Source organism: Manis pentadactyla, chromosome 11 (genome assembly GCF_030020395.1).
Source record: "Manis pentadactyla isolate mManPen7 chromosome 11, mManPen7.hap1, whole genome shotgun sequence".
Lineage (NCBI taxonomy): Eukaryota > Metazoa > Chordata > Mammalia > Pholidota > Manidae > Manis > Manis pentadactyla.
The window spans coordinates 119,199,979-119,214,937 of record NC_080029.1 but is presented as its reverse complement, the minus strand read 5'-3'; the positions used below and the strand labels follow the sequence as shown (position 1 = coordinate 119,214,937).

Genomic DNA, 14,959 nt, shown 5'->3' with positions numbered 1-14,959 from the left:
TGTTTTTCACTTTCCATTGTTTCATACCTACTTTCCACATCTCCTTAATTATCTTACTGTTACATAGTATTTTGCTGAGTTATGAGTCACCATAATAACCCTAATGGCCCTGCTGTCATGAACGTCTCTGTTGAAAAAGGCTTTTTTTCTTCTGTTCATTATTTCCTTAAAATGAATCCCCGGGAGAGGGGAGACTGGGTTAAGGCAAATGGACATTTTTATGGTTCTTGACTTTTATTGCCAAATTGCTTTCCAAAGGGGTTGTATCAATTTACAAGAATAGGGCAGTCCCTTTTTTCAGGGTATCTTTTTAAAGCTACTTAAAAGAAATATAATTCTATATGGAGCTAGAGGTCCAGATAATGTGCAAATCATGATCATCAGCCAGAAAGGCCTTGGAGAGCCAGCCAGCCCTGGGAGCCAATGCTAGTGGCCCAAGGACTCAAAATACTGATAGAAATCATAACAGGGCAGTAAGAGGGAATAAACTGTTCCACATTTTTCTTAGAGGGCTCGTGTTCCATTTTGGAACACTAAGGAAAAAATTAGTTTATCTATTATTTTAGTAAAGTATTCAGTATTATCTGTTCTTTATTATGAACAACCCCACCTTTTTCTATTTCTGCTTCTATCTCCCCCTAGCTTTATTGAGGTATAATTGACAAATGAAACGGAAATATATTTAAAACATACACATGATGATCTTATACACAATGTATGTTACATTGTAATACAGTGAAATACATAGTGAACAACACAATGAAATACAAGCAAATTTCAGTTCTCCAATGCAGTGTTATCAGTTGTAGTCATCATGGTGTACATGAGACCCCCAGACCTTGTTCATCAACCCCTCCCCATCTTTTCCATCCCCATCCCCCAGCAACCACCATTCTCCTGTTTCTCTGAATTTGACTGTTTTGGGGTAGGTTCCACATATAAATGATACCCTGCAGTATTTGTTTTTTTCCGTCTGATTTATTTCACTTAGCATAATGCCCTCAAGGTCCATCCATGTTGTCACAAATGGTAGGATTTGCTTTTTTTTTAAGGCTCAATAATATCCCACTGGGTAAACATCCCACATTTTCTTTATCCATTCATCTGTCAGCAGATGCTCAGGTCATTTGTATACCTTGGCTACTGGGAATGATGCTGCTACGAACATGGGAGTATAGATATCTCTTTGATATAACGATTTTGCTTCCTTTGGATATATACACAGAAGTAGGATAGCTGGATCATATCTATTTCTGATTTTGACACTCATAAACAGACAAAACTGGCTTACATCACAATGATATTAATAGCAGTAGCTACAATTTATTGTGTGTCAGGCACTGTGCTACACACTTTATATACATTACTTCATTTCTTCTAAAAACAGCCTCATAAAGTGTTGTGTTATCAGCACTTTACAGACAAGGACACCATGTTATAGACCTTATGAGACCACAGTATAGACCATAAGCTTCTTGAGGCAGGGATGTTTGTTTTGCTCACTGGTGTATCCCAAGTGCTTGCAAGAGCACCTCATTGGTGCTCAATAAATACTGTGACCTCAAAGAGGTTCTAAGAGCATGAGTGGCTTCTCCAGTGTCACAGGTGGCACAGCTGGGATTCATACCCAGGATACCTGGGGTGCGCCAAGTCCTGTTTCCTGACCCCTCTGCTATGCTGCCTCTCCCAGGGGCAAACACACCCAGTTCTGGCCACTCACCTGACTCCAGCTCCCTGCAAACCACTCCACCTTGCCCGTGCAGGGCCCATTGTCACACGGGGTGGCCTCTGCTGGCCGGTTGTTCCCACAGCCCTCCAGAGGCAGGCTGCTGACATGGTTGGTCATGCACACCACCGACCGTGTCCGCACTCCAGCCCCGCACTCCGCCGAGCACTGCAGGACAAAGTAACGGGCATGTTAGGGGGGAGGCTCCTGAAACCACTGAAAACCACTTTCAAATGATGTGAACACTTTTGTTTCCACACCAACTCTTTTCCCTACAAGTCTCTGCCCACTTTTCATACATAGACTCCTCCAATATGGGATATGGCAAAACTCCCGTCTTAGAGTTTCTGGGACAGTCTTCATTCCAAATATCCTGTCCTACTGTTGCAATTAATATGTTCACACTTGTCGGAATAGCTGTCCTGGCCTTTGCTTCAAAAATATATTCAGCAGGAGAAGACCAAGAGCATGAAAGCTTGGGTGCACGGCTCCCTCCTGGTGGCCAAGGCTGGTCTGGTCTGGGGAAGGAGTCTATCACCTCAACATTGCTGCCTGAGAGTCCCACAGGCCCCAGGCGTGACAGTATTGGAAGGCGGCCTGGTACAGAGGGAGATTAATATCCCTACTAGCTGTGCGGCGTGGGGCAGGTGACCCGCCCCTCACACCTCAGGCATGTTCATCTGGACAGCTGGCATAGGAACACGTGCCTGGCAGAATTACAGGTCATGAACCATGTGCTCTGCATACAGCAGGTGCTCCGTAAATGGTATGAAGGGCTTTAAAGGGTCAAGGCCTACAACCATACTCTAAAATAGAGAAACTGAGGCTCATAGGGTTAAGGTCTTCATTTAAAACCCAGCAGCAGTGATTTCTTTACCACAGTCGCCCTTTGTCCTCACCAAGGGTATTGTAAATGCATTCCTGAGTCATATCCTAAAGCTTATAGAACATTTTCCATCTGTCTTGAAATACTGTGGAATGCCTTAGTTTGCTTCTCATCCTCTATTTTCAGACATTTTCTGGACATGACCATGAGTGTCCCCCAGAAACCTCATGTCCAACGTGGAACACCCCTCACCACCATTCCCATTTCTCCTCTTGGTTTTCCAACTTGTGCTCAAATTTCTACCTGGATTTAGAAGCTGACTTGCTTTCCAACATGTAGCTAACTATCAGGTCTGGTAGATTCCAGTTTAACCATTTTTCTCTTATTCATCTTGACCCTTTCTGCCTGTGGTTGGCAGCACCACTGGTGTTTGTCCCCTGGACTGTGGCTGAAGCTTCCTGCTCAGCTTTTCCAGCTTTCCTAACTTGCTGGGCTTCCAGGTGCTGGGAATGCCGTCCCATTCCGACAAAATTCACACATGGACTTCCCCAACTGGCATAATGGTTCTCTGTAATATGTCCCTGCTCAACCCATTCTTCTAAGACAAATTTCCCATTATTCTATCCCACATCTCTCAAGCTGGACAGAGCCAGAGTTCACCATGACCTATCAAAATCCATTAAAGGCTCAGATCAAATGCCATCTCCTCTGTAAAAACTTCCTTGATTGCCTGATTCCATTTACTCTTTCCAGCCTCAGTACCAGTGACAAGGAGTTGAGACCAAGAGGAGTCTGTGCAAACAAACCTTACTAAAATAACCATTATCTTCTGTTGGTTTCTGCCATATATTTCTTGGCCACTTTCTTACAATTTACTGCCCTTAGGAGCCCCAGACCCTTTCCCTTGTCTAGTCACTTCTTCAGAATTTATCACCCTTTGTTAAAACAGTATATAAGCCACTGATTCTTTAGGATTTTCACTTCTTTCCTGTGAAGCCCTCTGTATTATATTAAAAAAAAATAACATCAAATAAAATCTGTATGTTTTCCTCCAGTTATTTTGTCAGCTGAATTTGCAGGCTTTTATTACCAAACATAAGAGGGTAGAGGAGAAGTTTTTTTCTCCCTTGCAAGGTCACAAACACTTTTCATGATTTACACTCTGTCTGCATTGCTATTAGAAGTCTGGCACAATGAATCAGTTAAAAAAATCCTTTGTTACAATTAGAATAGTCTAAGTAAGCTAAAGGGTTTTTTTGTTTCAGCCATATATTATACGGTCTTTTTCCTAGCTTTAAACACTCAAGATATTTAAATTCTCCTAAAGAACACAAGGCAAATCAAATCTAAGTTATCATGTTTTCAAATCTTATTTCTTTCCACTTAATTTCTATTTGACTCACTAACTTGATTTTCTACTTTTTAAACCAAGTAATGTACACACATCTGGGAAAACTTCCCCATATCCCCACATGCTTAATTTAAAAGAAGAATGTTAAGGACCACTTAAGTGCCCAGTGAGAGAATATTACAAAGATGAGTTCTGCAGAGAACTTCATCTTATTATACCAACTGCAGTGAAAACACAACAAATGTAAATTTGAAAGGAGCTCCCCACCCTGGCCCTGGCCCAGGAAGCCTCTCAGCAGAACCAGGGGAGGGAGGAGTCCCTACCAGGCAGTAGAGCCTGACCTTCAAAGTGAGGCATGGAAACACACCTAGTCACTGTCCCTGAAGGATGTGCCTAAACGAGGGACAATATGCACTTGGTAGTCAGAAAAGAACTTGACACCTAATTGAACTTCTGGGCTGATAAAACACAGAAACTCATGAAATTCCTAAGCAACCCTCTAGTGAGAACTGTCTTCTCACCCCAGGAGCAGCTAAATGCTAAACTTGGATCAAGTGGCCCTTGAGGGACTATAAGGCTCTAATGACTATTCCTGAACTACAGTTTTATGTATCATCTTCTATAATTAAATGGCACAATGTTTTCACTTATTTCTTCTCTTGGAAAACATCCTTAAAAATTAGGTGCTACAGAATTGGGGCTGGTGGACTTTTTAAAAGTTCTCTTTTTCATTTTTTCCATTGTGGTTAAAAATTGCATGTGTGGAGGATTAAAGATGGTGGAGTGAGAGGTGAGACAGAGGACTCCTCCTAAAACTGCATATAATATGAAAACATAATTAATACAACTACTCCTGAAAGAGCAACAGGAAAGAGGGCTGCGCCAGACTACATACACCTGGAGAAAAGAAGAGACCTCATGGAATAGGGTAACGTACCAAAGCTGTGGCCCGGTGAGACCCAAGCCCTTCCCCCACCCCAGCTCACCAGTGGGAGGAAGAGAAATGGAGCAGGGAGGGGGTGGAGGCCTGGGACTGCTGAACTCCTAGCCCTGGAGATCTGCTCTGGGAGCAAGAACCTGCATTGCATGGTGCTCTGGTGATTAGTGGGGTTGGAAAGCTAAGACAGGGGGAATACTTGGAGAAACTCAGATTCCAGCCTTTTATGGAAAGCAGGGACCCATATCCAGCTGCTCTGGGACCAAAGAAAGGTGGGCAGTCTGAGAGACTTCCTAACAGTGAGAGGGCTGCTAAAGGGGCAAGGATGGCACAGAGCTAACAGCTCAGGAGAAAGGACAGGTAGACAAAATTGTCTGGGTGGACTCTGACCAGCAGGTTGGGAAGTTTCACGATCTTCAGGTGCTCCATCCCCCTGGCTGGTTATGCAGCTCCAAGGCCCTCTCTGTGATAAGCAGCCTGCTGTGCCTTCCTCCCTGCCAGCCTGCACCTGGCTTGCAAACTGGCAAACTCTGCCCTGGCATTAGGCCAGCCAGAGGGAAGCCTATAGCAGTTAAAAACACAAAGCAAAGAAGCTTATACCTGTGTGCTCAGCCCACTGGTTCTGGCAGTGGAGACAGGCATAGCAGCCAGGAAGCAGGAAATAGCTCTTTCCTCCCCCCAGGCACCAACACCACTACCCTGAGACCCCCAACATTGCTCCAGGGGCTGAGCAGCTCCAGAGAGTAGAGCTTCTGGGCACGAGAGGGCAACATATACAAATATGAAACATCAAAAGAACCTGACTCAAAGTAAAATCATACATACATCAGAGAAGGAGTCAAATGAAACCGACCTCATGAATCTTCCTGAGAGATTTCAAAATAAAAATCATAAAAATGCTCATGGAGGTACAGAAAAATATTCAAGGACTCAAGAATGAATTCCAGTTGGAGATCCAATCATCACAGAACACAGTACCAGAAATGAAACATACAATGGGAGGTTTTAAAAGCAGATTAGATATGGTGGAGGAGATGATAAATGAAATAGAAATTGGAGAAGAGGAAGACAAGGAAGCTGACACACAAGAGAGAAAAAAGGATCTTAAGAATGAAAGAATATTGAGAGAATTGTATGACCAATCCAATTGGAACAATATTCATGTAACAAGTGTACCAGAAGAAGAAGAAGAGAGAGAAAAGGATAGAAAGTGTCTTTGAGGAAGTAATTGCTGAAAACTTCCCCAAACTGGGGAAGGAGATAGTCTCTCAGGCTATGGAGATGCACAGATCTCCAAACACAAGGGACTCAAGAAAGACAACACCAAGACATATAATAATTTAAATGGCAAAGATCAAGGATAAAGACAGACTATTAAAAGCAGCCAGAGAGAGAAATAAGATCACATACAAAGAAAACCCATCAGGCTATCATCAGACTTCTCAGGAGAAACCTTACAGCCAGAAGGGAGTGGCATGATGTATTTAATGCAATGAAGCAGAAGGGCCTCCAACTAAGAATACTTTATCCGGCAAGATTATCATTTAAATTTGAAGGAGGGATCAAACATTTTCCAGAGAAGTAAAAGCTGAGAGAATTTACCTCCCACAAACCATCTCTACAGTGTATTTTGGAGGGACTGCTATAGACGGAAGTGTTCCTAAGGGCTAATAGCTGTCACCAGAGATAATAAAACCACAGTAAAGAAAGTAGAACAGTTAATTACTAAGCAGATGCAAAATTAAATCAACTACCCCCAAAGTCAATCAAGGAATAGACAAAGAGTACAGAATATGATACCTAACATATAAAGAATGGAAGAGGAAGGAAAAAGGAGGAGAAAAAAAGAACCTTTAGATTGTGTTTGTAATAGCACACTAAGTGAGTTAAGTTAGACTGTTATATAGTAAGGAAGTTATCCTTGAACCTTTGGTAACCATGAATCTAAAGTCTGCAATGGCAACAAGTACATACCTATCGATAATCACCCTAAATGTAAATGGTCTGAATGCACCAATCAAAAGACATAGGGTCACTGAATGGATAAAAAAACAAGACCCATCTATATGTTGCCTACAAGAGACTCACTTTAAACCCCAAAACATACACAGACTAAAAGTGAAGGGATGGAAAAAGATATTTCATGCAAATAATAGGAAGAAAAAAGCAGGAGTAGCAGTATTTGTATCAGACAAAATAGACTTCAAAACAAAGAAAGTCATAAGAGACAAAGAAGGACATCACATAATGATAAAGGGGTCAAACCAACAAGAAGACATAACCATTGTAAATATCTATGCACCCAACACAGGAGCACCTACATATGTGAAACAAATACTAACAGAATTAAAAGGGGAAATAGAATGCAATGCATTCATTCTAGGAGACTTCAACACTCCACTCATTCCAAAGGACAGATCAACCAGACACAACATAACCAGGAGACAGAGGCACTGACGAACACATTAGAACAGATGGACCTAACAGACATCTACAGAACTCTACACCCAAAAGCAGCAGAATATACATTCTTCCCAAGTGCACATGGAACATTTTCAAGAATAGATCATATACTAGGCCACAAAAAGAGCCTTGCTAAATTCAAAAAGATTGAAATTGTACTAACCAGCTTCTCAGACCACAAAGGTATGAAACAAGAAATAAATTACACAAAGAAAATGAAAAATCCCACAGACACATGGAGGCTTCACAACATGCTTCTAAATAAATGGATCAATGACCAAATAAAAACAGAGACCATGCAATATATGGAGACAAATGACAACAATAATTCAATACTGCAAAATCTGTGGTATGTAGTGACGGCTGTGCTAAGAGGGAAGTATACTGCAATACAGGCCTACCTCAGGAAAGAAGAACAATCCCATATAAACAGTCTAAAGTCTAGAAAACTAGAAAAAGAAGAACAAATGAGGTCCAAAGTCAGAAGGAGAGACATAATAAAGATTAGAGCATAAATAAATAAAATTGAGAAGAAAAAAACAATAATAAGAGTCAATGAAAGCAAGAGCTGGTTCTTCGAGAAAATAAACAAAATGGATAAACCCATAGCCAGATTTATCAAAAAACAAGCCAGACTTTATCACATATAAACAGAATCAGAAATGAGAAAGAATAAATACTTACGCACACCACAGAAATACAAAGAATTATTAGAGAATGCTATTAAAAATTATATGCTAACAAACTTGATAACCTAGAAGAAATGTACAACTTTCTAGAAAAATACAACCTTCCAAGGCTGACCCAGAAAGGAACAGAAAATCTATACAAAACAATTACCAGCAACCAAATTGAATTGGTAATGAAAAAATGACCTAAGAACAAAACCCGTGGACCAGATGGCTTCACCACTGAATTTTATCAAACATTTAGTGAAGACCTAATAGCCATCCTCCTTAAAGTTTTCCAAAAAGTAGAAGAGGGAATACTTCCAAACTCATTCTATGAGGCCAGCATCACTCTAATACCAAAACCAGGCAAAACCACGACAAAAAAACAAAATTACAGACCAATATCCCTGATGAACATAGATGCAAAAATCCTCAACAAAATATTAACAAACTGAATTAAAAAATATATCAAGATCATCCACCATGATCAAGAAGGATTTATTCCAGGGATGCAAGGATGGTACAATATTAGAAAATCCATCAACATCATCCACGACATCAACAAAAAGAAGGACAAAAACCACATGATCATCTCCATAGGTGCTGAAAAAGCATTTGACAAAATTCAACATCCATTCATGATAAAAACTCTCAACAAAATGGGTGTAGACGGCAAGTACCTCAACATAATAAAGGCCATATATGATAAACCCACAGCCAACATTATACTTAACAGCGAGAAGCTGAAAGCCTTTCCTTTAGATTGGGAACAAGACAAGGATGCCCACTCTCTCTGCTTTTATTCAACATAGTTCTGGAGGTCCTCACCACAGCAATTAGACAACACAAAGAAATAAAGGGCATTCAGATTGGTAAGGAAGAAGTTAAACTGTCTCTGTTTGCAGATAATATGATATTGTATGTAAAAAATGCTAAAGAATCCACTCCAAAACTACTAGATCTAATATATGAATTGAGCAAAGTTTCAGGATACAAAATTAATACACAGAAATCTGTTGCATTATGAATGCAAAAAGAATAAATGCAAAAAAAGAAATCAAAAAGAATAAAATACCTAGGAATAAACCTAACCTTGGAAGTGAAAGACCTATGCTTTGAAAACTGCAAGACACTCATGAGAGAAATTAAAGAAGCTACCAATAAATGGAAACACATCCCATGCTCATGGATAGGAAGACTTAATATTGTTAAAATGGCCATCCTGCCTAAAGCAATCTACAGATTCAATGCAATTCCTATCAAAATACCAACAGCATTCTTCAGTGAACTAGAGCAAATCGTTCTAAAATTCATGTGGAACCGCAAAAGACCCCGAATATTCAATCCTGAGAAAGAAGAATAAAGCTGGGGGGATTATGCTCCCCAACTTCAAGATCTACTACAAAGCCACAGTAATCAAGACAATTTGGTAGTGGCACAAGAACAGACCCATAGACCAATGGAACAGACTAGGGAGCCCTGATATAAACCCAACCATATATGGTCAATTAATATATGATAAAGGAGCTATGGACATAGAATGGGGAAATGACAGCCTCTTGAACAGCTCGTGTTGGCAAAACTGGACAGCTACATGTAAGAGAATGAAACTGGAGTGTTGTTTAACCCCATACACAAAAGTAAACTGGAAATGGATCAAAGATGTGAATGTAAGTCATGAAACAGTAAAACTCTTAGAAGACAACATAGGCAAATATCTCCTGAATGTAAACATGAGCAACATCTTCCTGAACCCATCTCCTAGAGGAAGGGAAACAAAAGCAGTCATGCAAACATGGGACTACATCGAACTAAAAAGCTTCTGCACAGGAAAGGACACCATCAACAGAATAAAAAGGCATCCTATGGTATGGGAGAATATATTTGTAAATGACATATCTGACAAGGGGTTAACATCCAAAATACATAAAGAACTCACATGCCTCAACACCCAAAAAGCAAATAACCGAATTAAAAAATGGGTGGAGGATAAGAAGAGACAATTTTCCAATGAAGAAATTCAGATGGCCAACATACACATGAAAAGATGCTCCACATCACTAATCACCAGGGAAATGCAAATTAAAACCACAATGAGACATTACCTCCCACCAGTTAGGATGGCCAGCATCGAAAAGTCTAAGAACAACAAATGCTGGTGAGGATGTGGAGAAAGGGGAACCCTCCTACACTGCTGGTGGGAATGTAAGTTAGTTCAACCATTGTGGAAAGCAATATGGAGTTTCCTCAAAAAACTAAAAATAGAAATACCATTTGACCCAGGAATCCCACTCCTTGGAATTTACCCAAATAATACAACTTCTCAGATTCAAAAGGACATATGCATCCCTCTGTTTATTGCAGCACCTTTTACAATAGCCAAGATATGGAAGCAACCTAAGTGTCCATCAGTAGATGAATGGATAAAGAAGAGGTGGTACATATACACAGTGAAATACTATTCAGCCATAAGAAAGAAACAAATCCTACCATTTGCAAAAATGGATGGAGCTGGAGGGTATTATGCTCAGTGAAATAAGGCAGATGGAGAAAGACAAGTGCCAAATGATTTCCCTCATTTGTGGACTATAATAATGAAGCAAAACTGAAGGAACAAAACAGCAGCAGACTCACAGACTCCAAGAAGGGACTAGTGGTTACCAAAGGGGAGGGGTGGGGGAGGGTGGGGAGGGAAGGAGAAGGGGACTGAGGGGTATTGTGTTTAGTACACATGGTGTGGGGGGGTCACAGGGAAGACAGTGTAGCACAGAGAAGGGAAATCGTGAATCTGTGGCATTTTACTACAGTGATGGACAGTGACTGCATTGGGGTATGGGTGGGGATCTCATAATATGGGCAAATGTAGTGACCACATTGTTTTTTCATGTGAAACCTTCATAAGAGTGTGTATCAATAATACCTTAATTAAAAAAAAATTGCATGTCGGTTTAAACCTGTCATTGATTTCCGGAACAAAAAAGTACAGGATGCCTATGTCTGACGAGGCCCACCCCTGGCTAAAATAGCTGCGAGGATGTTTTTAAGGTGTGTTATTGAGTCAGAAAAACTACATTGCCCCGAACGTGTCAGAGAAGGTTCAGGCTGGGTCTACCACCTCAGTTCAATCAGGTAGAGATTAATTACTTTTAAACTGGGCAACAGGATGAAGTTTGGATCCTTATGTGTTTGTAAACGTTAATCTCATTTTCTTTCATCTAAGCTCATTAAACGGAGGCTGTGTTCCACTCATGCCTGGCCATGTATTATGTGTGCCATACATGTTTTTTCCTAGTTGTGAAAAATTGCATAGTTCAAGCTAGAGCTTAACAGGGTTGATTTGTATACAAAGCCACTGTGCACATGTGGAAGACTGCCATCCGCTGGTCACTCTTGGGGGCTGAATCTTTCATAAGGCTAACTGGTGACCAAGGCCCAACCTACTGTGCCAACCTCATCTACCTTACGGTTTCAAATGTGTTATCCCTCAATATTCATGCAGCACTGTTAACAGAGGAGAAAACTGAGGGTCAGAGAGTCGGCAGCTTGTTCAAGTTCTCATAAGAAAAAGGTTCCTGGGGAAGTGATGCCAAATCCAACGAGCCTTCCTTAAACCCCATTGCAGCCCCTTCCCACTCATCTACTCTGAAATAAGCATAAGCCTTCGAGGTTCTATTCTGGGGGTAGAAAAAGCAAATTTACTTGTGTCATAGCACCAAACTGACATGGCTTAAAACATCTTTTCCAAAAAAGAACAGAAAAGTTCTCTAAACAGAGTAAAGTCCTCTTTCTCATCTTTTGCTCTATTTAGAATTTGAAGACAAGGGTAAGATCCAGCAGGTATTGATGTTAAAATACAAAGCAAATTTACATTAAAGGGAAACTTACAAGTCTTGACTGGAGGGAAAATAATAGGGGTTGGTTCAATTGTATTACTCATACAATAGCTTATCTGAACTAAAATTCATGCTTTAAGGGGTTTTAACACCTTTTTAAGATGTTTATAATAAACACCTAAGTGAAAAAAGCAGGTTACCATATTATACATGTATTATGATTTATATCATTAAATTATGTATAACTACAAAAAGGCTATGTATGTGAATACTATGTATGAGTAGAAAAAAGCTTGGCAGTGCAGCTTAAAAATTTTAAATTATCATCTTCTAGTTAAGGTATTATAAGTATACTTTTCTGATTTTTTTCATATTTTTTATCACAGTATGTTACTTTATGACTAGAAAAAAATGAACATTATTTTAAAAAGAACCTTTCCAATATATAAATAAAAGCCTTTATATCAGTCTTTTCATTCATTTGCTTGCACTTTAAATTCACCAAGTTTACTGTGAACACAGATGAATTCTGGGATGACTAGAAATCCAGAAACACAAAAGAATTAGTTGAAGGAACTAAGGATTTTAGTCTGGACAAGAAGTGGAAGGGATCCCAACTGTCGGGCCGCAGTGTGAGGGGAGAACGCTGAGCTAGGCAGGACCTAGGTGGGAAATTCACAAGAAACATCCTGGTTCAAGGTAAAAGGAAACCTCCGGCCCCCTAGAGGGCTGCTCAGCACACAGATGTAGTTGTCTGGACACGCAGTGAATTTCTGACAAACGAAGCAGGTGGCAAAGGCCTCCTCCTGCTGGCGGGGAGGCTGTCACTCGCTGCCTTGTGAACCGCCTCCCAGTGAGGCCTTTGCAATGCCAGGAGCTGAATCAGGGGCTGGGAGGCTTGGAGAGGGAGTCTTGCAAACCACTTGGCTGAGCTCTGCTGGACTTGGCTTTAGGGGCAGAAGTGCGAGTCCACAGATACCTTTAGAGGGGCACCTGCTCTCCATCTGATTCCCTTTGGTGAGCACCTTCCCAAAGGCTAATTTGGTGTCTGTTCCACCTCCCTCCTAGGACTGGAGGCTCATCCTAAGAGATCAGTGTTTTTGCACGTAGGTCTCTGTATCTGGGGACTGTCTTGGGGCTCAGAGGCAGGAGCTGCATGCCCTGAGGTGCCAGGAATCAACAGGGAGATAAGTCAGTGGATGAGACTGTCGTGATGTGGAGTGAAGGCTGAGTTTGCGGGTTTGCTTTTCCTTTCCTTGTCAGCAACACTGCTCACCTGAGGGGATTATTATCGGGATGAGAGAGGTGAAGTTACGGGGCCTCTTACATGGAGGGAGTGGGAACCCATGAGACCACTTTCAGGGCAGTGTTCAGAATACTCAACTGGCAGTCTGTGATGCACGGAACTGACCAGTCAGAATGGGTCCCGGCCAATCGGAATCAACCCCTGCAGTGGTGTGGTGCCAATCTGCCCGCACACGCGGCTTACTCTCTGAGCTTACCCATCACGCTGCTCTCCACGGGGTGCTGTGGGGACGGGGCTCATGGGCGCAGTGCTTCCTAAGATTCAGTGAACGTGGCTGGTTTCCTCTGCCCTTGGACCAGTGGCCTCAGGGCTGCCTGGGAGCCTGTTAGAAATGCAGAATCTCAGGCCCACCTCACAGTGCTGGCTCACATTGTGCACTGGAACAAGGCTCCCAGGTGATCTGAAGGCACATCTGGTTGAGAAACACCATGAGGAATTCTGATGAGGGAGACGGTGTGGACCTGGCCTCATTGAGAGGGAGGTGCCAATCACGTCTACATCCCAGTAAAACTTGAAGGCCTTCTGGAGAACCCAGAAATGCCCCGGCAACTGTTCATCTGATGACCAGTTCAGCTGCCCTGGGCAGAATACCCTGCCTGGCCTCTCCTGCTGCCAGCCAGGAGTAGCTCCCTCAAGAAAAGGAAGTCGAAACTCACATCCTATCTCTCTCTCTCTTCCCTTACCCGAATCGATGTTCTTTAATTTTGCTTAGTATTTCCCCGTGAACTTTTACTTTGTGGTAAAATACACATAACATAAAATTTTCCAGCTGAATCATTTTTAAGTGTGCAGTTCATTCGGCATTAAGTACATCCGCATTGTTGTGCAGCCATCACCGCCACTCAACTGCGGAATTCCTCCGTTTTCTTGGATAAATCCTGTCTGTGTCTTTGATAGGTGAGCTCAACCTCCCACTGGCTGCCCTCATACACAGGCAGCTGGCAGGCGACCAGTTAACTCTATGTCTTTGAGTTGATCCTTGACACCTGACACGAGGAGCCCCCAGGGAGGACAGGCCCCCGGGGAGGGGAATGGTTTGCAAACTGTTTCGAGTCAGTGAGAAGGAGGGGGCAGGGGGCCTGCCACTGGCTGTGTGCCTTTTACCAGGCGAAAGGCGTGATGTAATCGCTCGCCCACTTTATTCAGTATTCCATGATTAGCATTCATGGGGCCTGCTCAGGAGAATCAAGCTAATTCTCTCACTCTTGAGACTCTTTAGTCTTCATAGAAGGTTAGGAAGATGATAATAGTTCATCTCTGGGCCTTTTCCCCAAAGTCAGAAATTACTCTTGAGATTCTCAGCTACCCAAGTGTTTCCGTGTGGTTTGGGGGCACCTTATGCCACGGCGCCTGCGCTCTAGACCCGCAGGCCCAGGGCCCCGGCTCCAGAGGGCCTGCTCCGCCGCTGCCCTTCTCACCCTTTCACTCCACTCGGTGAGGAACCAGCTCTTGGCGCAGGGCCCCATGTCGCAGTTCTCAATGTCGTTCGGCCGGAGCTTCATGTTGCATTCCTCGTCGTGGACCACGTCCCCAATGTTGCTCACACATTTCACGTCTCGGGTCCTCTGTCCCACTCCACAGGGCACTGAGCACTAGAACACAGCAAGCTTTATGTCAGCAGAATGGGCGGCACTGGCCCCAGGGGGCTCTCCGGTTAGGGTGCCCTCACCCCTCTCACCTGCTGCCTGAGCAGAGGAAACACCTGTGCTGCTGAATCCCTGCAAGGCAAATGCTACCTGGGAGGGACCCGGCCTGGAAAACCACACAACCTTTTCTCTAAGGCCTTCTTAGATGTCTTGCCCACTTAGTCACTCTGGGCCTCAGTTCTGTCATCTCTAAGACGGGA

The 14,959-nt window shown here is 42.5% G+C and overlaps 1 protein-coding gene across 2 annotated transcripts in view; it reads right to left on the bottom strand.

Annotated features, from left to right (window-relative positions):
- THSD4 (thrombospondin type 1 domain containing 4) overlaps positions 1-14,959 on the bottom strand; it is a 538,324-nt gene that overhangs the window by 17,628 nt on the left and 505,737 nt on the right. For both annotated transcript variants that reach the window (XR_008992663.1, XM_036907842.2), the window contains exons 14-15: positions 14,532-14,705; positions 1,721-1,894 (exon numbers count right to left, since the gene is read on the bottom strand). Coding sequence is in view for 1 of the 2 variants with exons in the window: in XM_036907842.2 (XP_036763737.2) it covers positions 1,721-1,894; positions 14,532-14,705 (348 nt within the window). In the remaining variant the exon portion in view is untranslated. The remainder of the gene's footprint in view (positions 1-1,720; positions 1,895-14,531; positions 14,706-14,959) is intronic.